This window comes from Urtica dioica, chromosome 7 (assembly GCF_054948205.1).
Source record: "Urtica dioica subsp. dioica isolate 48M chromosome 7, U.dioica_male_clone48M_v1_H2, whole genome shotgun sequence".
In the NCBI taxonomy this organism is placed as follows: domain Eukaryota; kingdom Viridiplantae; phylum Streptophyta; class Magnoliopsida; order Rosales; family Urticaceae; genus Urtica; species Urtica dioica.
The window spans coordinates 20,551,650-20,577,692 of record NC_142762.1 but is presented as its reverse complement, the minus strand read 5'-3'; the positions used below and the strand labels follow the sequence as shown (position 1 = coordinate 20,577,692).

The 26,043-nt window shown below is 37.7% G+C and overlaps 1 protein-coding gene and 1 long non-coding RNA gene across 2 annotated transcripts; one reads left to right on the top strand and one right to left on the bottom strand.

Annotated features, from left to right (window-relative positions):
• The first annotated feature begins 11,262 nt into the window (after window positions 1–11,262).
• Window positions 11,263–12,813, top strand: LOC149390362 (uncharacterized). The gene has a single exon (XM_089621125.1). It carries the CDS (start codon window positions 11,597–11,599, stop codon window positions 12,506–12,508), a length of 912 nt encoding a protein of 303 aa, XP_089477251.1. The 5' UTR covers window positions 11,263–11,596; the 3' UTR covers window positions 12,509–12,813.
• Window positions 12,814–22,182: 9,369 nt separating this feature from the next.
• On the bottom strand, window positions 22,183–25,796 carry LOC149390361 (uncharacterized). The gene is made up of 4 exons (XR_016300055.1): window positions 25,037–25,796; window positions 24,204–24,303; window positions 23,726–23,821; window positions 22,183–22,645 (listed from the first exon to the last, which is right to left on the bottom strand). It is a non-coding gene; the product is annotated as an uncharacterized LOC149390361 (long non-coding RNA).
• Between the last annotated feature and the right edge of the window lie 247 nt (window positions 25,797–26,043).

Genomic DNA, 26,043 nt, shown 5'->3' with positions numbered 1-26,043 from the left:
CGGGGCATGGGTCTCGGGTTGTGGATGCGTCTCGGTGGAGAAAACCTTTGAGTGTCACTGTTATCCGTCATGTCCTCTATATGGTCTCGGCGATCAAAGGCGAACAGGCGTGACTCCTCAGAGAAGGAGCGAGAGCTCCGTGACGCGGCCGGGTGGTTTCGTGGCCTTGGCTCAACCATTTTTTGGTGAGCCTCACGGCGTCGGTGATGTTCACGAACTCCTCGTGCCCCTTCGAGGTGGTTGTGGCCGATGTCTCGAATGCTCGGATCGGGGTCGTCGTCGCTTTTCTCTTGAAGGGACTCGGGTGCTTCTCCTTCAAGATTCGTTGGGGCCTTGCTCCGACTCTTCAATTTTGGGTCCCAACGGGATGTACTCCGGTGCATCTTTATCATTAAAGAAGTCATCGATGAGGCCGCCTTGCCCTCCGAGTCTCCCGACAACGTTGGCGAGATGGAATATATTTGTCTTGATTCGCTCCATTCGTGCATCTCAGTCGCCTTGAACGGGTGCGGGGAGAGCATCATCTCGATGGTCATCGTTCTCTTGGGCTTGGCAGGATCGGGCTCAAGTTTTGAATGCGACGCTTTCCGTAGGAGGGGCGCCACCCTCGGAGATGACTAGATGGCTATCCATTTGTTGTCGGTGAGTCTTGTGGTATTCCGCGGATGAGTCTTCCCGTTTTGATGCTTTAGTGGGGTAGTCCTCCAGTCTTGAGTCTTTTGCTGGAGGAGCTTCCGGTTTTGATGCTTCAGCAGAGTAGTCCTCTGGTCTTGAGACTTTTGTCGGAGGAGTCTTCCGGTTTTTATGCTTCAGCGGAGTAGTCCTCCGGTCTTGAGACTTTTGCCGGAGGAGTCTTCCGGTTTTGAAAAGAGAAAGTTTGCCGGTGGGATATCGTGGTTGTTCTTCGAGTACCCCTCCTTCTAGCGTCAACATGTTAATGCGTTTTTTAGATCAACATTCACGGGACACGTGTCGGGGTGCGAGCTTGAGACGTGTCTCGATCTTGGGTTGCGAAGCGTCAAATATCCTATGGTTCCGAATGGATTGTGACAGATCAGTGATGGTGTTACGACTGTGATGAAGACCTTCGGGAACTCGACGTGGGTGGTGTGTTTCGTCGTGCCCTTCATTTCCCTTTGCTGAAAGAGAAGATACAAATGGTTATATATTTTGCAATGTTCCTCTTATTAAGTGAAGAACACGAGAATTAGATTTCTCAAGTTCTTGGACACTTTTTGGGATGGAATGTAATTTGGCATAATTTTAGCCTTTTTGTTTATGAACTAAATATGAGAGAGAGAATATTTCTTCTTCAATTTTAGAGAGAAATAAAGTAGATAAGTGAGATAGTTTGTCTCGATTATGAGAGAGAGAGAGAGAGAGAGAGAGAGTTCTCTTTTAACTCTAGAGATAATTTTAGAGAGAGAAGTTGTAGTCTTTTTTTCTTGGTAGAGAATGACCATCTTTTATTTGGGAAAAATGAGGGGATATTTATGAGATTTTGAGTGTGCAAAGTCTTGGACACTTGGTCGGAGGGATTCTCCGGTTTCGGGGATTTTGACGGAGGGATCCTCTGGTTTTGTGGGTTTTACCAGAGGGATCCTCCGGTTTCGGTTTTGTGGGTTCTACCGGAGGGGTCCTCTGGTTTAGGACTTTTGGTGAAGGGATTCTCTTATTTTGGGAGTCTTGGCGGATGGGTCCTCTGGTTTTATGGGTTCTAGCGGAGGAATCCTCTGGTTTTGTGAGTCTTGGTAGATAGATCTTCTGGTTTTGGACAAGCCAGCGGAGAGATACTTTGGTTTCGAGACCTTTGGCAGAGGGATCCTCCAGTTTTGGGAGTCTTGGCGGAGGGATCCTTTGGTCTCGATGTTTCGGCGGAAAGATCTACCAATTTTATGTCTTTTTTGCTCTCGGGGTGTTGTTTTTACTTCGTGAAAAAGGCGGCATAAGAGTTGTTATCCCCATTTTTGTTTCAAAGCAATGCACCATCTTTGAATACTATACTGAGTAAGTAAACCGGTTACTATATTTTTTTTAACCGAAAAGAACCGGTTACTATAATGTGATAGATTGAGATAGCAGAGGTACAACGAGGAAGGATTGGAGATTGGAGTAGCTTTTTTTTCTTTTTGCTCTGCTTTTGCCTTTTTTTTATCCATTATATGTTAACGTCTATTTACGACTATTAACTATCATCAATCAATTTTTTTTTGTTTTATGTTCGTAATGCACAGTTACGTTGAGTACTTGTTAATCACTATTAATCATTTTTTTGTTCATGAATTTTAGCATAATAAGGTCAATTAACTTGAAATTCAATGTAAGCAATTGAAGTGAGAAAAAGAGCTTTGGTTGTGAAGCAACAAGAGGACAAAAAAAACAAAGCATCCTGAATTATAATAGATGATGATGAATTACAAGATTGAAAACATTGAAGATGAAAATCTGGATTGAAAAAATAACATATAATTATTGGGTTAAAAATTGTAAATAGTAGTTAATAAACATGATAATTTGGTTAATATATGTTAATATAAGTTAATAGCGTTTCCGAACAAGATATTTATGAAACTAAAGAAAAAAAAAACATGAAAAGTTAGAGCAATTTGAAATAAAAATTAAAAGAATAATCAACGTAAATAATGGTAGTTATTGCGAGGTTAACGTTCATTCTCTTCATTTATGGGATTAATATTAGTGGTAGTTAATTGATTTAATTTATGTAATAAAACTGAGGCATGTGGGTTGGAAAAACAAACTGGGGATGAGTCATTTTGGCATTGTAAATAAAATCTCGTGTTATTCACTTAAAATTTATCAAAAGCTAGATATATGGTAAAAAAAAAATCATGTGGCTATATATCTAGATAGCCCATAAAAAAACGGTTGTTAGCAGTCAAATGGCTACCTTCAATTAAAATTATAGCATAATTATTCGAATATTAAAAAATAGCTCAACTCATATCTACGTTTCTATAACATGGTGCATGTATCTTGCTTAAGTTTGAACTACTTTCTTAATTTTTTAGAAATTTCGCATAGAATTTTAACGTAGAGGGTTTAAATGGGCAATATGCCTAATTATCCTATATTAAAACTACACTGATACATATTAAGAAAAATGGATATTGCACCAAAATTACCACTTGGATGCCACATACGAAAAATCAACCAAAAATAAAAATTTGGTAGATCTCTTACTATTTGAATGTAAAAAGACTGTAATACTCTTAATGAAATCTATCACGAAATTCTCTAATTTCGTGACACATCTGTAACGAAATTCTCCAATTTTGTGACACATATACCATGAAATAGAAGATAAATTTTCTATTTCGTGACACATCTGTCATATGATCTTCTATTTCGTGACATATTTGTCACGGAATTCTCTTACATAAAAAGAATAATTACACAATTAGTGAAAATATAAATATTATAAATAACGGTGAAAAAATTCCAAGTCCCAACAATTACACAAAATGATCCTTTTTTTTTTGTTGAGAAAACTGGGAGATTTCATTCAAACCAAATTTAATGACATAACCAATTATACAAAACTCCCGCTTTGTTTCTACATTATGGTTACTGACTTGATTGCAATCAAATTTTGAGGCGATCTATCTACACAATTTAAAAGCCTGAGCGGGAATTGAGCTAAACATTAATTCAAATAAGAATTAATTACAAATTTAGCCCCTCAACTTTGTTACTTGTAACGAGTTGGTCCTCAAACTAAATAATCTGCAGCGTTGCTCCCTCGTCATTGTTACTGATTCACTTTAACCCCTTCTGTTAACATTGTCGTCAATTTAAGCGGTCGTAAAAGCCACGTGGTCTAAGACACAGCCAGGGCTTTATGTAGAGTACAGTAAAGTACAATGAATTCTTGTTCTCTTCAGATCTGCAACCCTGTTTGGGTGTGATATTCCATTGAGCCGAGGATAAAGATCGAGTCTTTGAACGAATGGGACAATGAATTCTTCGTGTTTTGGGTTCTAGAGGGACTGAAGGTTCAGGGTACAGAGATGTGTGTCCTTGTTTTCATGGTTGCTCTGTACTTCTGTGTAAATGTGGAAGCTCAGGTCAAACCCATCTTCATAAACTGTCGCCGAGTCGATCGGAGACCACCCTCTCGCGGAGATCTACAGCACCGCCCGGGTCTTCGCCGGAGCGGATGCCCTGAACTACACCATCCGAGGGCTGCCGAAGGGGACCTACGTCGTGAGGTTCCACTTCTGCGCCGCCCCAATCGCCGACCGCGACGCCAACGGCTCCTCCTTCGCCGTCGCCGCCAACGGCCTCCGGTTGGCCTCCAAGCTCGACGTCCCAGGCGAGATCGCGCACCGAAACTCCTCCGTGCCGGTGGTCGTGAAGGAGTACTTCATCCCCGTCGGGTCGGGGACCCTCGTGGTGGAGTTCGCCGCCAATGGAGAGTCTCTAGGGTTCGTGAGCGCCGTCGAGATCCTCCCGGCGCCGAACGGCCTGCTCCCGGACTCCGCCGGAAAGGTGGACGGGTCTATATCGAGCCTGGGCTTCCCGCGGCGCGCGGCGGAGACGATGTACCGGCTGAACGTCGGCGGCGCGGCGATTCCGGCGGCGGCGGACCCGGTGATGTGGCGGGCGTGGGAGGTGGACTCCGGGTATATGACCACCGCCAACGCCGGGTCTGAGATCAGAAACGCCTCGGAGATCATCGTCTCGAACGAGACCGCGGCGGCTCCGCCGGTGGAGGTGTATGAGACGACGCGGTCGATGTCGAACGTCCAGTCACTGGAAAAGAAGTTCAACATTGACGAAAATGAATCAGTAAGCGGTCGTGAAAGCCACGTGGTCTAAGACCGCTTAAATTGATGAAAATGTTAACAGAAGGGGCTAAAGTGAATCAGTAACAATGACGAGAGACAACGCTGCAGATTATTTAGTTTGAGGACCAACTCGTTACAAGTAACAAAGTTAAGGGGCTAAATTTGTAATTAATTCTTCAAATAATCTATTTTGGATATCAATGGAAGGATTTCAGTAATTTCACTTGAAGCCTGTTCATTAACCAAAAACATACTGCTGTCCCATTCCATTTATGCATATATCAGTCACAAAGTTCAATCAACTTGCATATATATATGAGACGCTAAGTGACTGATAGAATATTCAGCAATAAATAATTAAAAATCTGTTTGTTGTTTCAGTGGTTGACGACCTATTAGATGAAGTTTTTGCTGTCCATGGATGTTTGTATTTATTTACTTCATTTGCTCTCAGTTTCAAACTAAGAGGAAAAAAACTTATGCGCTATGAGGAAATAAAACAGATTATTGCTCTATTTGCTGTAGGGTATTGGAATTTATTCGTCTTATTTATTATCGATCCCTTTAAGACTCAAATCATTTACAATCCACAGCAATATTCACTTTCTGTATGGGCACCCCAAAAACGAGAAGGTCTGCATAAGAAATATAACTGGAATTTAAAAAGAGGAAAGAAATCAAAGTTCGAAACTTCGATACCGGAAACAAAAGATTCACTAAATCCATCGGACAAAAAAAGGGTAAATCAACCTGGCGAATTAAGTAATGCTAAAGAGCAAAGAAAAAAAAGGTGTTTTTTTTTTATTTACTTTGTAGGCGTTTGGTTTTAACTTTTCTTCTCGGAGATTTCATATGCTTGATAAACAGAGAGAGATTTTAAAGAGAGAGAGAGAGAGAGATGGAGCGAGTTGAATGATGATCAGAGAGCCAGAAAAAACAAAGGAAGAAAAAAAAATGGAAAAAATGAAAACAATAGGCAAAATGAGTTAAAGGGTATTTGGATAAAAAAAAAATGTTTCTATCAACTTGATTTAGTGATAGATCTCTCAAATTTGGATTTTTAGTTGAATTTTTATAAGTGACAACCAACTAGTAATATTAGCGTCAATATCCCTAAAAGAAACATTGAAAAGGAGGCATTTCGCTCTCTTCTCTCGAAATTCTTGTCTTCATCCCTCGTGCTTATAAGTAGAAAAAAAAAATGAGAAAATGGTTCCCATGTATTTTCCTTGCAACACAAAACTTCACATTGTTAACATTGAAAAGAAAAAAATGGTAGACTATTTCACGAATCAAGGACTCATAGTCCAAGTCCTATAAAGAATAATGAGCAAAGACAAATTTAGAAGAAAACACTAAGACAAATTGAGTCTTTAGCTTTTGACAGTTTTTGAATGTGAATAATCGCACCCAAAGGGGTCACCGAGCTTCACCTAGATTGAGTCAGCTTAAGTGGTATTTTTAACTTTTGGATACGACAAAGCTGCATCCAAAAGTCTAAAAATGTCCTAGTGAAGAACGGAACAAAAAAAAACTGGGCGATCAACAACAGCCTAACAAAAGTTAAAGACTGTCCAACTTCCGTCAACCCATCCTTCATCGCTGCAACAAATATAAACATCGGAGAGAAACCTCATATATCCACCATGAATAAGAAATGAACGAATAATCAAGGGGACAAACAAACTCACTTCTTCCCATGAACGATCACTAGAATCAATGGAAACTTCACACAGACCTACGACGTTGAGATCCTCCAACACTTTCAAAACACAAAATCGACATTGTCAAACTTATTACAGCACTGAGAAAAATTAAAGCCAAATCTCCTAGTAAAAAAAAAAGCCAACTCACAAGAGTCTGTAAAAATATATATATTAATGCCTGCAAATTTATAAACTATTACAGGTCTTGGCCACTGTTCTAGTAAAAAAGGGAAAAAAAAAACATTTTGATTTTATCTTTTAGAGATTAGTCGAGATTGATTAGGGTTGATTCTGAGTTTAGTTTGGCTTCTTTGTTGCATGTAATCGATTATAAGAATACTCATGTATACATACTTATTTGTTTAAGTTAATACGCTGATATTTAAGGATTTTAAAACTACCCCTGAATTGAGTAGTGCATTTGTATGTAAAGAGACTTGTTTCACTCATCGTTATTTGTTTTAGAGTCTGATGCAGTAAAGATCTTGGCACTCTGTCGGCGAAGAAACACGGCGGGATTGTTAGCTCCGTTCATGGATACGCATAGTGGGATATTGATCAACCTCAAAGATTTATTTTATGTTGTTTGTAGTTGATGAGTTTAGCTAATTGACGTTTCCAGCCTATGCAGCTTATAGTCACAACTATGGAAGATCAAGAAGGATGAGCTCACTCTTCTACTCATTTAAAGGATTTTCATTGCAATTATGCAACTTCATACAGATCCCGTGTTTTTTGTTCTTTCCCTTGAGTTTGAGCTACAATTTTATCATCAGGTAGGTAAGCCATTTGAGTAGATAACAACCATGAAAGATGAAATTGATACCATGCATCTGAACCATACTTGGCACTTGTAACTTCCTCTCCCTCTTCCTCGTGACAAAAGACCTATTGGTTGTAGATGAGTTATTAAGAACAATTTTAACTTTTATGAAAGCTTGGTAAGTCACAAAGCTCGTTTAGTGGCATATGGTTGTTTAGTGGAAAAAGGCTATTACAAGCAAGAGGAGATTGATTTTATGGATATATTTTCAGTGATCACCAGTGACAAAATTAGTAACTGTAAAACTCTTGCTAGCTTTAGATGTCTCTAAGAATTGGAGGTTTGTTAAGCTTGATGTTAATAATATCTTCTTTAGTGGGAATTTCTTTGAGGAAGTTTACATGGACTTACCACCTAGATATCAGCCTCATTGTGAGATTCAACTGTCTACATCAACTAGAGACTAGTGTGCAAGCGATCTATAAGTCCACCTATAGAATTAAGCAGGCTTCTAGACAATAAAATTTGAGATTAGAGAGGTTGTTGTCCAATTTGGCTTCACTCAATCTAAAGCCATATATTCTTTGTTCACTAAGGGGATCACAATCATCATGTTGTTGCAGTATTGTTATAGTTGATGGCATCATAGTGGCATGTCCTAATTCTTTTGTGATTGCCAAAGTGAAGAAGTTTATAGAGTCTCATTTTAAACTCAAAGATATAGGAGATTTGAAGTTTTTCTTTTGCATAGAAATTGCAAGATCCTCATATGGATTTGTTGTCTTTAAAACAATATATGCTCTATAATTTATTGAAGACTTTGACTTCTAAAGTCTAAAGCCCGCTCTTACTCCCATGGATCCCAAGCAAGTTCTATATGCAGTAGATGGAGAGTTGTTATCTTATTCAACTCATTAGAACTTATTATAGACAACTAATTGATAAGTTGATGTACTTGACCATTCCAAGATCAGACATCACATTTAGTGTGAATTCTTTGAGTCAATTTTTGTCAGCACCACGAACACCTCACCTATAAGTAGCACATCATCTCCTTCGATTTAGCAAATGACAACCTAGACTTGAACTTTTCTTCTCAGCAACTTCATCAACTTACATTCGAGCAATCTCTAATGCAGATTGAGGCACATGTCTAAAGACCATGAGTTTATTCAAGGGCATATGCGTGTTCATTGGTGACTATGTGGTGACATGTAAGTAAAATAAGCAAACTACCAATTCAAGGTCATCAAAAAATGTCGAGTACATGGCTTTTGCAACTACTACCAATAAAGTAATCTAGATCCATCAGCCACTACAAGTTTTTTGCATTAACTCATATGCTGCGATAGTGCTCCATTATAACAACCAAGTGGTAGTTCATATAGCTTCAAATTAATCATTTCATGAAAGAACAAAGCACATAGAGATTGATTGTTACTTTGTTCAGGATAAGCTTAAGTCGGGAGTATCAAGTTTTTAAGTAGGGAGTATCAAGTTTTTACCGATCAAAACTCAGTATCAACTGGCCGACATTTGCACCAAGTCACTCGCCTCTTTAGAACTCGTTATTATCCAAGATAACCGTAAATGAAAATTTTCATCCACCTTGATGGAAAGTGTTACGATCAACGTTAGAGCGTTGATGTTTGTCGTTTGTAGTTGATGAGTTTAGATTGCCGTTTTTAGTCCTTGTATCGTGGTTGCCATTTATACTCATTCTTTTCATCTTTCGTTATTTTATGTAAATTTCAGCTTAGTTTGTTAACTAAACTATATCACCTTTGAAAATCTGTTATGTTAGTGAGTTAGTTAACTTGATAATGAGAATCACTAATTCCTGCCTTGGTAGCATCCCGATTTCAACGAGAGAGAAGGGTGGAGAGTGAGAGCGTACTTGAGAAAATACAAGGGACTTTAAGGGGTATTCTACTGACTTACCACAATCAATAGTCATAAAAATGATTTTTTTTTATCATGGTAGAGTGAGTATAGATTACTCGTGATTTTTTTTATTAGGATGTTTTAGCTATATAGCCATTTGACTTATAACATTTTGTATATAATAGTCAACTTTTTGTAAATTTTCTGTAAACAACCACCTCAACTTATTTACGGTACTAAAAAAGACAAAAAAAAGGTAATTTAGCAAAATAGCCAACTTAAACGTTGAGAATTGCTAAATAGCCAATGTTTGGTAAATAGTAGGTAAATAGCCATTTTTATATATTTACAAACGTAAATATCAAGTAAATAGCCACTCCCATATTAAGCCACGTCATCATATATGGCTATTTACTTAATATTTACCAAACATTGGCTATTTAGCAATATCAAACGTTTAAATTGGCTATTTTTCTAATTTTTTTGAAAAAAGAAACCAAAAATAGGCGGGAATGTTTTTGAGTATTTTTGTTTTTTTGAGTGCCGTAAATAAGTTGAGGTGACTATTTACAAAAGTTGGTTATCTAGCAATTCTTAGACTTTCGATGGCTTCTTTGACTAATTTTTTGCTTTTATAATTATGGTAGGGCGAGTATATTACTCGTAATTTTCTTTTATTATTATTATGGTAGAGTGAGTATAAATTACTTGTACTTATGTCCCTTTCCTATAGAAAATACATGTTATGTATGGATCATTTAATTCCACGAAAGAGATGTGGAATACAACAAATGGCCATGCCTAAAACATCTTCAGACTTTGTGCTACATTTTTCTTTTTTCTTTTTTCCTTTTCAGTTGTAGATTTATATAGTGAGGTCATTTTCTTGTGATATAATTTATGAAGCATATTATAAACAAAAAATTAGGTACGTAAGTCACCTAAACTATATAAATTGTAAATTAGCCAATTTTTGGTAAATACGTTGTAAATAGCCAACTTGCATACGTGGCAGTCTATTAACTATTTTTTTTACATGTTTGGTTGGATTAAATAAGTCTTTTACTAATCTGTTAATAAGTTAACTTGGTTATTTACAAGAAATTAACGAAAATGTGGGCTATATCCCAATTCACTATAACCGTGTGACTATATAACTTAATAACCATATTATAAATATAATTATATTTATAAATAATCGTAAATGCTAGAATAATTAAAACTAAAAATGAAATGATTCAAACCAAGTTCGCATTCAGATTGGGATGTTGAAATTTGAACTTTTAATTATGTAGCTCCCAGTTCGTATTAAAAAAAAAAGTCAAAACAATATCTTTAATTTATCATAGCCAATTAGGAATCCGGTCTAGAAATATTTATCAATAACTTTTTTTTTAGGTACTTCAAGTTTTATTTTATTTAAAAAACAGACAATCAAATTCACAGTAAATTAATTTGCTAAATAGTAAATTTAATTGACTTTTTAGTTAATTAGTTTATTACGGACCTGATGAAATATATATATTTAATAAAATAAAACTTTGGCTAAATTTTTAAAAGAGTCAGAGATATAATTAGTTGCAACAAATTCTTGTTTAATTTATATATTTAATAATCATATAAGAACCTTTATGCAATAAACTCAAAATTACAATATATCCATTCTGAAATGTCAAACAAACAAACAAACTAGAAGTTAATTTTTAAAATAGTTATTCAACTATGATATATTAAAAAAATATAAAAATAGCGTAGTTCAACATAAACATTACCATCGGATTCTTTCTTATATTAAAAAACAAATAGTTCCGGATTAATTTATTACCAAGCACATTAGAGAAACGTCATTTTAGGAAGAATATCCTTTTATATATTTATTTATCAGAAAAACAAATAGCAAGATTAGTGCTGAGTAAGAGACTATCTTAAAACAAAACCGATTGTCAATCAAATGATTATAACTCAACTAAGGATTTCAAAGTCAACACTTACAAAAAAAAAAAAAAAAAAAACCACAATCTTTTTTATCTCTGAAAATAACCCAAGTAGTAGGTAATAAAAAAAAAATAAAACCCCAGAGATATTTTTAATTTTATTCTCCGAGTATCTTTTCCTTGTTATTTGGTAAGCTATAAAATGCGGGATATCATCATTATCCCTGAAGGCAAGTAAATGACCCCGAACAAGCTAACACACACACCACCACCACCACACCCACTTCTTCAATTTTTGACTCTCTCCTCTTTATTGCTCTCTCTCTCTCTCTCTCTCTCTCTCAACTTATTAAAACAAAGATAAAAAAAATTGCCCATTAGGCTCGCGCATGCGCTAACTCTCACTCCCACCCACTTTCTCTCTCTCTCTCTCTAACAACAACAACCCACAACTCAAAACAGAGTTACCGGAATCAGAGAGCAGAAAATGCGAAATTGACGATGAGGTGTAAGAAGCACGTGTCCGACCAGAGCAGCGACGTGGGAGTTTGCTCGTCCTGCCTCCGCGAGCGCCTCTTCGCTCTCATCGCCCAACAGGCCCAAGCCCAACACGCCCACGCCCAAATCTCCGACCATCCACCGCCGCTCGCCTTCCCTCGCTCCGTCTCTCCCTACGTCTCGCGAAGGAAATCGGACGCCTCCTCCGCCACGTGGACCCATCCCCCGCCGCACGATCACCGCCACCACCACCGCCTCAGATTCTACAGCACGCCTCAGGTGGGGCCCACGTTCTACGACTCTTCCGCCTCCGTCGCCGATCCCGATCCCTACCCAAACAAGGCCAAGAAGAAGAAGAGCAGGTTCTCTCTCATCACCAACCTCTTCCGCTCCAGATCCGACAAGTTCGAAATCCACGCCCGCCACGTGCCTCCCTCCTGGTTCTCCGCGATCTTCACCGGCAACGGGACCAGATCGTCCGACTATTGCTCCTCCGCCGCCACCACCACGGGGGGGTTCCGGACTAGGAGGCCACCGACGGATCGAGGAATGTCGCCGGATTTCGACTACGCCTGCGACGAGCTCGACGGCGATCGCTCGCCTTCCGGGAGTGGAGACACCACGGAGACGTCGCCGTCGTGGAAGAGAACTCCCGCGGTGCCTCCTCCGTCGGCTCGGCGGTCGAAGCCGGGGATGAGCCGGAACGTCGGTGGTCTCGCGTTCTGCCTCAGTCCGCTGGTTCGCGCTAGCCCTAATCGGCACTGGACTAGCCAGAAAGGGATGCCGCCGGAGATCGGGAACTCCGGCGAAGCGGCTAGGCTCCCGACGAAGCCACACCTCTCGAACGCGGCGTCGTTTTGCAAGAATCGTTCGAGGAAGCTCGTGGATTTTGGGCGGTCGACTCAGAACCGGTAATCCACTCGACCGTTGACCATTTGATAACGGCGATGATTGACGACTCTTTGTTATTACGGTTCTGCCCCTTTCTTTCTTGTTAATTATTTTTCGTTTTCTTTTTCTTTTTCCCCTTACAATATTATACTCCAAAATTCATTTCGAAAAAGAAAGGAAAGGAGAAAGAAACGAACCGTTGATGTTGTTGCTTTTGTTTCTGTATACCAAATGTTCCTTATAGTGAAAAAAAAAAACAGAATAGGTTGAAATTTTTTTATTGTAAACATGTCAGTCGGATAATTTAATACAGCGAGTTATTTCTGAAACCCGTCGTCCTCATGTTCGTCTCATCCAACTTATTCATATCTAATTTGTCTTTTTACACTTTATTATTATTTTTCAAGTTTTTAAAATAAAAAATTAAATCTGACGTATCAAAGGCCGGGTCTTTGAGCATTCGGGGCTCATATATCTAATTACTGTAGTATAGTCGTCCGATGAGAATGATCGTACGGGCGACATGGGTCCACGTGCGCTCACCAGAAGCCGTCGGTTTTGGAAGCAAATAGGCGTTGAGGATAGATGGTGGGTGTGGTGTGGCCGTGTGGGGTTACACTAACAACAATGGAGTTTCTCAGTGTTGTATTGTTAAGGGCAGTTGGCAAAATAAAGCTTTGCTTTTACAAAAAGATTTCAAAGTCCTCTCTAGACCCTTTTTTATTTTATTTTGTGGTGTAGAAAATTCAAGGACTTTAAAAAAACATGCACTCTGTATTATTCTTCTTTAATGTTTATTTTGTTCAATTAGTGTTTTTTTATGGGGTTCAATTACGTATTTAGAAAAAAGAAATTGGAAGTCATGTCTACACTTGACAGTTGTGTATATATGTCTCTTATTATTACTGTTATTATTGTTATTATTAATACAGAGAAGGGAATGATAACATTATGTTTAAAAAAAAATGATAGCCTTATGGATGTGATTTTGATTTTGTTAATTAATGGGCACCAATTCCTATATGGTCAACTTTGGTTATGATACGATTCTGGTGATTCATTTCTTTTCTAATTTTTTTCATAGTAATTTATTACTCCCGGAAAATGAGCTTTTGCCTATTGGTAAGAAAATAAAACTTGATTTCCAGATAGTATTATTTTCATTTCCGTTATTCGACGATAGTTTCGAGATATATTAAAAAAATTTAATAGCAAATGATTTATTTCCGAATTTGATAAACAATTCTGACCCGCCAAGTTTACACGCGTTACAATATTTACTGATATGTCTTAAATTTACAGAGCACTTATAACGCGCAGTGCACTTTAACGTAGTAAAAGATCTAGCATAATTTCAATAACACATTTATATAATATATGGTTAAAAATATTTATAGCACGGTTGTGGCTTGTGTGATCATCAATGTTTGAGTGAAGAACCTAAGAAAGTAGGAAGATCATTAAATTCTTGGGAGAGTGACTTTATGAAAAAACAAAACTAAAAAAAAAGAAAAAAGAACGGGAGCTTTGGGCTGAGAGGAGTGGGGCCCATTAAATGGAAGGTGTCCTAAATGTTGTAGGGTCGGATAGGTCTGACCACTAGATCTTATGTTTCTTTCTCAGAAATTGTTTAATAAAAATGGCCATGAGATGAAATAAAATGAAGGGAATGAAAAAAAAGGGTGGGTAAAAAAACTATACATATATATATATATATATATATATATATATATATGTACTGGTCACGTCGTATATGCCCCTGGGAAAAGGGTTTTTGTTTCACTGCCCTGATAACAGATCGCTTCCAGTACGGCCGTTTGTCCTTTTTTTAATTTTTTATCTTTTTATTTTGGGTCCCTTTTTGGATTTTACCGGTTCGGTTTTTTGAGGATTTCGTTTTCAGATTCCATTATGAAGAGAGTTTAATAATATATTCCGGTAAGTAGGTAAATTTTCATGATTAACTTTTTGATATTTTGTTTTCGAAAGCTCTGTAGTAGGGCAGGAATGGGGATAATCAAGTTGCACGTTCGGAGTAATTCAAAGCATAAGGAGCTAGAAGATGCAATTAAAGGATGAACGCGAAAATATGTAATCGACAAAGTTATTACCGAGAAACAACCACTCTTTCGGAATAGGTTCAAACAAATTGTGAGTCAAAGCACGTTGATTAGTTACCCTTAGGAAATTGGATTGGATATCACGCTGACAAATGAGAGATCCCGCGCTGCACCTTTTCATCTGTATATCAATTCATGTTGGAACAAGTTATATGGATATTTAGAACAATTTAAGAACATGGGAATAATTGTGGAACATAACAAAAAAAAAAGATCATAAATTAAAATAGTTAGCGGACTACATGACTATTCCTTTTATGATATATATTATCTCGACAAAAGTCATCAAATGCATTTTTCTACGTCAGAAACTAATACAATTCTCGTCTTGTATTAGTTATATTTGATGTGTGGGACAGTTCTCCAAATTTTGCATTGGACGACAAATATTATGTTCACTTCATGGATTTCTTTAGTGAATACATGTGAATCTATTTCATTAAAGAAAAGTCTTTCGTTGTACATGTATTATTACACTTTCAAAGCTCAAGTTGAGAACTCACTTGGTAGAAAAAGAAAAGTGATGCTTAGAAGTTTTTACTGTTTCAGCATTTGGTACATCGTCATATTCTTCAGCAAAGCCATCAAAAAATGGATTGGATGAACAAAAAGATCGAAATATAGCATATATTAGCCTCTCTTGGCTAACTCTAGCTGCCATGTCACTGAAGTATTGGTAATTTTTTTTAGTATATCGCATTGTTTAAAATTTCGGGGAAATTGCGTGGAAATTTCGTTATTTTTGGGATTCCGGCACAAAAATGAACATTTGTCGTTTCGCGTATTTTTTTTCGTCGGCATTCCTAGGAATTTCGACCGTGCCCACATTATTTTCACGTTGTCTGTGCAAAGTCAACAATATTTCCGTCATTTCTTGGGAATGTCGCCGAAATTCCCGTATTATTCTCACTATTTTGTGTCGACAGTTTGAGTTTGTGATGAAATCGAATCGTTTTAATTTTTTTGGAAAAATCTTGCTGAATGAAAGATGTGTATTTATGTTGTGTGGTTCACATATGTTTTTCTCAATTTATTTTTTAATAGAATCCAAATTTATTTGATATTTGAGACTTAGATTTCAAAGTTAGAATGTGTTTTGAACTTACTATTGAGTTAACTTACTATTGTGTCTTTTTATCTATGTTGAACTTAATATGTGTTTTGAACTTATCTTTGTGTTTGAACCTATTAAGTGTTTTAGAGCTGTTGTTTATGTTTGTTTTATGATATGTGAAATTATTACGTGTGTTGGAGACTTGAATTTGGAGTTTAAACTTATTATGTGTGTGTTTGAAACTAATTTATTTGTTATATTAATAATTATGCAACATTTCCGTCGACATTTCCGTGTTTTATCAAAATTTCCGTCGGCACCGCAATTTCCGTCGACATTTTTTAAGCAAATTTTCACATTTTTTCCGTCGCAATTCCCATCGGCCACCGCCAGTTTTTTGAGGCCATCGGCACGAAATCGGCCGTCGACATTTCAATTCTTGGTATATCGGCATGTGTGATCAATAGACTCCTATGTGTTGTTATGCAAACCAAGTCTCTTTCTGGACTGAAATTCAAGTGCATCGGCACGAAATCGGCCGTCGATATTTCAATTCTTGGTATATCGGCATGCGTGATCAATAGACTCCTATGTGTTGTTATGCAAACCAAGTCTCTTTCTGGACTGAAATTCAAGGGCATATATGTGTAAAACCATATAAAGGTTATTTAACATCTTTGTTATTTATATTTAAGGCCTCGTAACAATTAGATGTAAATGGAATAACTACGCATACCTATATGTCTAATTGTTTCTTAATAAGCCATATAGAGTTAGACATATAGACTAAGACTAAGCATACATATATGTCTAACTCAAGGTCATAGAATGAGAGAAAGGGTAAAGCTCGCTCGTTTATCATCTCTCGGTTTTAAATAAGCCTAGGGACTCACTAAATGGCTAGCTAGACTAAACTAATGATTTGTTATAACCTTCTTGAATTTCACATTCTAATTAAGCACAAATATAATCCAATGTGATTAACCAACCAAAATTCAACTACACTGCACCCCTCTTCATCAAATCAGCTAATCATTATCTTATTAAGCAAAACAAGATTGAAATAAGTGAAAACATCAAAGCCATAAGAAATGAAGACATCAAGACCATCAACTCAATAATCAATCAAAAAACAATATACAAGTTCCAATCCTCATTCACTCACTAAAATCAACATCAATCCCCATAGCAAACATCTAAATCCAATCCAAATCAACAATAAGTGCCATCATACATCAATATACAAATCCGATTCAACAAAGCAACAACTAAGTCTAAATTCAATCCAAGAAAGCAAAAAGAAAATGAAATTCAAGCTAGAACAAATAAGAAAAAGAGAAAGGGAGAAGAGTAAACTAATGGAATGGAAGTGTAGATGGCGAGGATTGAGGGAGATGTTACTAGCTCATCTCCTTTTTCTTCTTCTTCAATCCAAAAGCTCAAGATTCTTATATGAGATTCTCTCAATATCAATACCCAAAACATAGGTCTAGCAATTCTTTTCTAATCTAATGACTAATGCTCGAAATCTACGTAAAGTAATGTATTTTTGGGGAATTTTGGAACATTGGATATGATCCAAGGATTAAAATTACACAAAATGATATAGAAAACGAGGCAAAATGGCGCGCGCTATGTCCTAGCATAGCGCGCATCAATCTCCAGGGGTTAGCGCGGCTTGTCATCTTTTTATGCCCCATCCACAATCGCATGGTCGGACGCACTGCGCCGCACTGGGAATTTTTGTCGCAGCGCGTAGGCTTGCGACACCCAATACACATTGTTCTAATTGCATTTATTTTGTGCATGTCTTCATACCACACGTCGTGCCTCCAATGATGCGGACATCAATGAGGAACAAACAAATGGACCAATCATGAGGGCAAGGGCAAAGCGAATGAAGGAATATATGAACAACCTTGTTTTACAAGTTTTGCAAGAAGTGGAGAGCGACCACACCCAAGGAAATAAAGGAGAGTTTATTCACATCATTCAAGCCGTTATTGAAGAAGACTCATTTTAGTTATTATTGTTTGAGTTATTTATTTGTTATTTTCGTAGCAAAAAAAATGGGTTAAGTTGGAGTCTTTTTAAAGTGTTTTTGGGCTTAATTATGTTAAATGAAGCCCATTTGTGTTAGGTATTAAGTTAGCCTTTTAATTTTAATGTTACTAGGCCTAAATAATGTCTTCTAATACCATTTAAGTTAGGGCAATCAGGAACTCCGAATTCAATTTGTATTTTCCTTATTTAAGGAGGTTAAAAGAAAGACATACTACGTTTTTGATACAAAAAAAGTAAGAGAATTCTCTTTGTTTCTTGAAGAAACTTATGAACTTATCAAGGTATTCCTTGTGGCGTTCATCCCCGACTTATCAAGCGAACTTACACATTCGTTTATGGCGTCCTCATTATTCCAAGGTTCGCGTCTCTCTAGGCGTTGGATCGCGGAGGCATCGAACTTGAGATCCAGGTTTTGCGAAGGCACCAACATTGGTTCCGGGTCACCGTCACATTGTTGGCGTGATTCATATCATCCAATATGCTCCACACTACCTCTAATTAGCTATATGAAGCTCAAAAATGCTCATTTTAGCTAAAAAAAACTTGAAATTTCATAGGAAACTACAAAATAACATGAAAAACACCTAAGAACAAGTTCCAACTCTTGCTAAAAAGGTATTGATAGGTGTGAATGAATTTCACTTATGAACAGGCCTACGATCGTAGATCGTAGTTTAAAAACAATTGATGCCTTTTCTCAACTTGGTATCACTTACCGCAAAGCTGATCCATCACTCTTCATTATGCACACTATTAGATGCGAATATCTTTTATTGTTTACGATGCCAAAAATGGATTACTAGTAGTGACAATAAGGCTATTTTAATGCTTATAAGAGAGCTAAACATATCCTTTTTTCTTGAAGGATTTATGAGAGCTCTATTGTAATTTTTTTGGAGTAGAAGTTTGAAGGTCTTAACTATCTCAACGCTAGTGTACCAACGAGATTTTTTTTTTCCTCTCACAAAGAAAAGATGAAAAAGAAAAATTATGCTCCAAACAGCTACGACAAACTATTATGCACATTTAGGAGATTCAATGGACAACCCTGCTGTCTATTGTAACATTGTCGGTGGATTTCAATGCGTGTGTGTCACTCAACGTGAAATTGCAAAGAGTGTCAATCGGGTTTCCCATGCACTATCCTCCATTACCACAATGGAAAGTTGTGAAACATATTCTCCAATATCTCACATGCACATTAGATTTTTGGTCTTTAGTGTGGCATTATGAAGTCACTTGGCATTGAGGTTCTTATTAGAATTGGATGTTTAATCTTGACTACCAGCAACGTTAAACCTCCATATCGTGTCTCTTTTCTTAGTGGTAATTTGATATCGTGCTCCTCTAAGAAGCAATCAATGGTGTTTAAAAATAGCACTGAAAGAGAGTATTTGAGTATTGCGCACACTGTTAAAGAACTCATATGAACTCGATTGCTTCTCACTGAGCTACACATATCTCTGCGTGCCCCCAACTATTTGGGTGGACAATCTCGGCTCCATTGCTTTGTCCTCAAATGTAGTTCTTTATGTGCAAAAGAAACATGTTACCTATATTTTTTGAAAGAGCAAGTCCTTTATGGTAAGCCCTCGGTTTGTCATGTTCCCATGCTTGATCAAACCAGTGATATCTTGACGATTTGAAATTGTTTGTTCCACGTTTAACGTCTGTGTCGTTTAATTTGAGAGGGAAGAATAAAATAGTATGTGGCAAGTGTGAGTAAGTAATGTTATTGTACAAAAGTTCATGTTGTAAGCTTAGTGAGATTTGTAATGATATGTATAAGTCAACGAGGAAAATAGTAGATGTGTAACGAATTTTGCTACATCGATTAACAAACATTTTCTTTCCGGCTTTTTCCCTTTCTTTTTCGGAGTTTGTTCAAACTTCGTTTATATTAAAATTTCATGGTACTATATTAACTGTAAACCAAACAAATCGGGAAACAATTGTTTTTATTAATGTTCCATTACAAGATTTTTATTTCCCTTAGAAAAAGATTTTTATTTCTATTAGAGGTTTCAAGCTTAGTCTTCTTATCATTTAAAAACCGACCTTGAAATTCCCCAACATTTCGAAGACAATCGAAGAAAAATTCGCAGCAAAATAAAGGAAAAAGTAGTTTAATATGTAAATGACATTTATTATTTATGTATTTATGAGAGATGTAGTTCCAAACTGTCCATTTGACAATGAGTCGTGTGTGAACAGACTATTTTCCATCCCCAAATATTAATAATGCCAAATCATTAAGACATCTGACTTTTTTTTTTTGTTATGCTGTTAACTTTTTCTAAAACCTTAGAATCTTCTTTATATCTTTGCCAACTGATTTTGGGTCTCAACTTTAATTTGACCCTCCAGTCTCTTCTTTACAAGTGTTTGATTTGAATCCGAAACTTGGACTCGTTGGGGACATATTTGTACTCGGATGATCTTCGCATTTAAACTCAGACAACTTTCTCTAAAGCTTATCAACGGCTAGCTTATACAAACCCTTGCCACGTTTAAATTTGAATTTTAAAGTACATTTAAATCGACGATTGAGCAATATACTTTATTTTCATCATCTCGATCTGGCATTACTACAAAAGTCTAAATCATGTCAAACCCAAGACATCGTCATAGAGGGCGACAATATGCTTATCATGGGTAATTTTGGTATTTGAAAGAGAGTCCATTTTAGGAGCTTAGTCCGCTTTTTAATTTGATTTGTATTAAGTTTTATAATTTTAATTCATGCGCGTTCACGTTGGCTCCGAGATGAAAGAACAGAGCCCATGAATTGATTTATAATTTTCATTCTTATGTGTTCATGTGAGCTTCCGGCTCGGACGAGGTGGGCTTTTGTGTTATTGGGGATATTATCGCCCTTGTCCGAGATAAATTTGGTGTTATGATTGCGATGAGTAATATATAAACATAGAGACACTTTTCCTCATCGTAGCACCTATTTGGGGGACAATTGGGTTTTATTGAGATCCGTTTCATTTAAAAAAAAAGTTGTTAACATTGGCAAAGGTGTTCTTGCACGTGCGGACTCTTAAACTTCACGAGTGTTAGCTCTTTTGTGGCATGAGTTGTTTGGCAAAATAGTTTGTATGTTTAAGTTGTTCGAGATAAATTTGGTGTTATGATTGTGATGAGTAATATATAAACATAGAGACACTTTTCCTCATCGTAGCACCTATTTGGGGGGACAATTGGGTTTTATTGAGATCCGTTTCATTTAAAAAAAAGTTGTTAACATTGGCAAAGGTGTTCTTGCATGTGCGGACTCTTAAACTTCACGAGTGTTAGTTCTTTTGTGGCATGAGTTGTTTGGCAAAATAATTTGTATGTTTAAGTTGTTCGAGTAAATCTGCAAGAAGATGTTCAAGACTCAGGTTACTTGTTCAATGATGTTCTCTCGCGCGAACTAAAACTGAAAACTTCCTGTTTTCAGTTTAGAATATATTGGACATATATTATCGGATATTTGGTATTCGATTATGAGAGATTCACGAGAGATTTGAGGCTTGATCTAATAAAGCTCCTTTAGGGTCGAATTAGGTCATTGTCTCTTTTTGTTAGGTAAGTCACATCGCCTTACACCTTTAGCTAGTCTCTCTACTATGGAGATCTTCATTGACAACTAGCTATTGGTGCTTGCAAGTTTTTGAGTCATTCCTTGATCAGAGTTTGTGAGTGAGTGTGTTTGCATTGACGTGCTTGATAATCTCCAGGAGAAGATTGGGTGAAACATAGAAGGGAGTCTCTAATATAAGGGGAGCTTAGATCTACATCCATTGAAGATGTCAAAGACGACGGTGTTTGAAAAAAGAGTTTTGTCAAACTTAATATTCCTATTTCTTTGACGATTGATTATAGTGGACTGTTTGCACCCGGACGTATCAGTCCCCATGGGTAGGTTGTTTATACCGAACATGATTACCGATTCTTATTGTGAAAGTATCATGAGTATCATGGGGTTCCATCTCAAAACCAATTGGTAATGAGAGGAGTAACCCATGACCTTTATAAACTCTTGTTAGTTCCCATTCACTTTCAATGTGGGATTCCTAACACGCCCCCTCAAGATGGCGGCTCTTTGCGTTCGCTCATCTTGGGCCGAATCCCAACGATTGGATCGGATACCCGTTTGGGCTTAATGGGCTCTGATACCATGTGAAAGTATCATGAGTATCATGGGGTTCCATCTCAAAACCAATTGGTAATGAGAGGAGTAACCCATGACCTTTATAAACTCTTGTTAGTTCCCATTCACTTTCAATGTGGGATTCCTAACACGCCCCCTCAAGATGGCGGCTCTTTTGCGTTCGCTCATCTTGGGCCGAATCCCAACGATTGGATCGGATACCCGTTTGGGCTTAATGGGCTCTGATACCATGTGAAAGTATCATGAGTATCATGGGTGTCACGACCCGCAGGACACCCGTCGCCCTCGGAACGCGACCTTTCTCGTAACATTTTCATAACCATTTATATTTTCAAACGAAATGAACATAAAACATTTTCAAACGTCATTTACAAAACGTTTATTGAACGACAGCGGAAATAAATTTAATTTACATATAAGGAATAACAAAGGTTTCTAGAGCTAGTCCGCTAAAAACCGGTAAAATTTTTCGCTTTTAAAAGGGTTACAAAAATGCGGACTACCATAGCTTGCTATCCATAAGCACAGGCCCATAATCGTGCTAACCGAGTTTCAAAACGTAAAAAGAGTTTCGGGCCGATTATCTAAACGTTATTATATAATAAAAGTTATTCCAAAAGCTATATAAAACTTTCACGAGCATACAAGCTCGGTTTTCAAAAACCTGATACCCATTTCCCAAAAAGACATTTCCTATGCCACAGGTCGTCATGAGATCTACCTTGACTAGCACTCCTGCTTCGCCTGAGCTTTTCCTTTATCTACAAGGAGAGGGATTTAAGGGGTGAGTCACACCGACTCAGCAAGCAGGATATCTAACCTAGCACTACATGAGATGCATGGGTGCAGATGATAGAATGCAGATGACAGCAGGTGATAGATTCAGAAGAATAAAGAAGTTTCATCGTACAATCAGGATAACAAAAATCTCATTCAATCAACATAGACATATTCAGTTTTAGAACCCCGTTCTAAAACAATCAAACACATAATCATATAGGAATCCGGCTAACAACCGTCTTCCTAGAAACTCATCCATCTCGCTCATACCGGCGCCTTACATCAGTGGACTGGCCAATCAACACTTCAGTCCGCAGCCGTTCATGAGAGATGAGTAAACCATTCTGAGGACTTGAGCCTAGCCCTCAGAAGGCCGAAGTTTTAAACGTCTGGGATCCACTAGCACATGTAGGAGGGCCTTAGCGCGCATTTGGTAGAGGGAATCAAACCCTCACCAATCCCTGGTCGATCCAGGGTTCATATTTCCTTCAGGACAGGTAAGCCACCCATCGACTTACCTGAAGCCACCCATCGACTTCCCATTAAAGGACCTTCGGGAATGCCACTCGCTACATTGCCGACAAGAGTTCGTTATGTTTTACAGGAGCTGTCTACAGCCTACCTGTCTATCTTATTACAGGAGGAGATCTTATCGGGATAAAGCCCGTCACTAACATTATTAATTTCACTGTATGGCTCTTTAAGTATTTTAGAAGGAGTTGTCGACAGCTGTGAGGCTGGACCTTCTCCTAGAACAGTTCCTCTCGGGATTGAATCCGAAGGACACCGTCTTTCCTCCTCCTGTTGTCCTCTCATCAGGACGAAGGGGTAAAACCTATTACAGAAGCTCAACATAGTTTTAAAGGCTTCAAGGTTCTTAACCCGCTAACCGTTTAACCCTATCATTTTATTATCTTATTAGTTAGTGGCCGAAGCCTTATTCGGTCATCTTGTCTAACTGAGGGTTTCTCTTTGTTTTAGGATTAAACGAATAAACATAAACAATTATTCTACTAGGCACCATTCCCCTTTTTGGCGCCTCAAACTTAAATCCCACTTACCCGGAATAGTTCGTCAGAGAACTCGATGAATTCCGGAGGACACTTTGCTTTACACGCTTCCCGAGACCTTTAGCACGTCCTGGAGCGTCGAGAGAACTAGAATCTGAAGTTGAAACTTCGTTAGTTACTGGATTTGAAACTACTTGAAAAGATAAGGTTCGTTGTCGGGATTAGATTCGAGTCGGTTCGGAATTCGAGAATTTAATTCATTATTCTCCTGTTTTTCGGAAGTCAAACTTATTCAAGACTCGCGTATTTTCGTATCGAGAACAATACGAAATAAAATCCAATAACATGCTTATGAGTCTCAAATAAATTGATCCGAATAAAAAGTAACCGAGAATTCCAAAGCGAATCAAATCAAACTCTTAAACGTTATTAAATAAATAAACATAAATTATTTATTTAAATACGTGAAATACATCACATTAATCAAATCCAAGAGTATTTAAACGTGAGACGCGATTAAAAGACTCACGAGTTAATCGAGCTTTAATTTCGATAACTCTTTTTCTTAGAATCTTCAAAACCGGCTTCGTCGCCTCCGCCTCGTCCGGTTTCCGTTCGTCCGTCTAGATCTGTAACCAAGTCATTGAATCCGATAACGAGTCAATTTCACACTTTCAAACTCATAATCAACTCCAAACCAAGCAAACACTTAACCAGCCCCGGCTGAACACACAGAATCAAACGCTCGGCAAAACACAAACAAATCACAAGAATTTCCCGACAGCCCGACCCACTAGCGCTTAAGCCATCATAACTCGAGCTACAAAACTTGAAATCGATTGATTCTAGCGGCAAATGAAAGTAGACTCATGTAGCTTTCTAACGAGATATTACAAGCATACATACGACAAGAATAGCTATCTCAAAAACAGCCCGAAATTTCCGGTTACAGTTCTGGAAATCCTGTAATTACTGCTGCGAAACACAATCTTTGAAAATTCATAACTCATTCAATACTCAATGGATTTAAATGTTCTTGATCATCTTAGAAAGCTCATACAGTCTACTATCCATGAAAAATATCCAAAAATAAGAACTCAGATCGTACCGTTCTGTCCACGTCGATTTACAGAGGCTACTCAAACAAACAGTTTTCCTTTTCAAAAATTCGGTCAAAATCAACAAACCCAGAAATCCGAATTCAAAACTTCAAATTCAGGTCATATACATCAACAATCGAGTCCAATTAACGTATGAAACCAATCAATTTCACGAAAATCCTCATTGAAATCGAAAACCCCCAAATTTTCAATTTCAAAAACCCTAAATCTCAAAAATCAATTCGGGTTTAGCTTTTCTTACCGAAATTCTTGCGAATCCGGAGTCCTCGTCGCTGTAACTCTCGTTCCCGGCGTCTCTTCCTCAGGCGGTGGTCACGGCGAGCTCGCGGCGGCGTCGCTTCGCTCGGTCGAGGCGCGCGCGATGGCCCGGCACCACGTGACGCGCGAAGGCGAGAGAGAGAGAGAGAGAAAGGGAAAGGGCGAGAGACGGTGGTGACGATGAGTCTCGGTGAGCTTGAAGGAGATGACCGAGAGATTTTTTTTTCTTTGTTCGTTTGTTTTGCAGGTCGCGTGCGTGGAGAAGAAGGAAGAAGAAGACTGAATGAAGAGAAGTAGGTGATTAGAATGCCACATGGGAAAACTCAAAAGGCCCACGTGTGGGACGGGTGTCACCTCATTATTGGGCTTGTATATTGTCAAAACTGCCCCTCCTCAAAGTTTCTTCTCAATTTCGTCCTCCACCTCGTTGTACCTGGATCCTTTTAATTTTATTCTCTTTTCGAGAGATGGAAAAATATAACGAGGAAATTAATCCACTAATTTCCTTTCGAACTCCTTTCACGTTGGAATTAGTTTAAGGTCGTTAAAATATATTTTCACTTTCACCATCCTTAAATCCGTGAAAATATTCTAAAATATTATCGACCTTAATATTCTTAATTTTCCATTCTCGATTGTTTCCTCATTCATTCGAGAAATTCCTTAATATTATTTCCTTCGTTCTCAAGCACTTAAATTTATTCCAACATTCAAGTGCTTTCAAAAATCTCTTTCCTTATATTCGGATTATCAAAACTCACCATTTCCTTATTGTGAATTCTTATAATTCATTCAACACGGAGAGAGAAGAAAATTTCCTTTATTTATTGATAAGAGGAAATTTTTACAGATGCTGACGTGTACAAAAGTCGGGTCTCACAATGGGGTTCCATCTCAAAACCAATTGGTAATGAGAGGAGTAACCCATGACCTTTATAAACTCTTGTTAGTTCCCATTCACTTTCAATGTGGGATTCCTAACACTTATGT

Coding starts and splice junctions, on each gene's coding strand:
- LOC149390362 (XM_089621125.1), top strand. CDS start 11,597: ATGAGGTGTAAGAAGCACGTGTCCGACCAGAGCAGCGACGTGGGAGTT.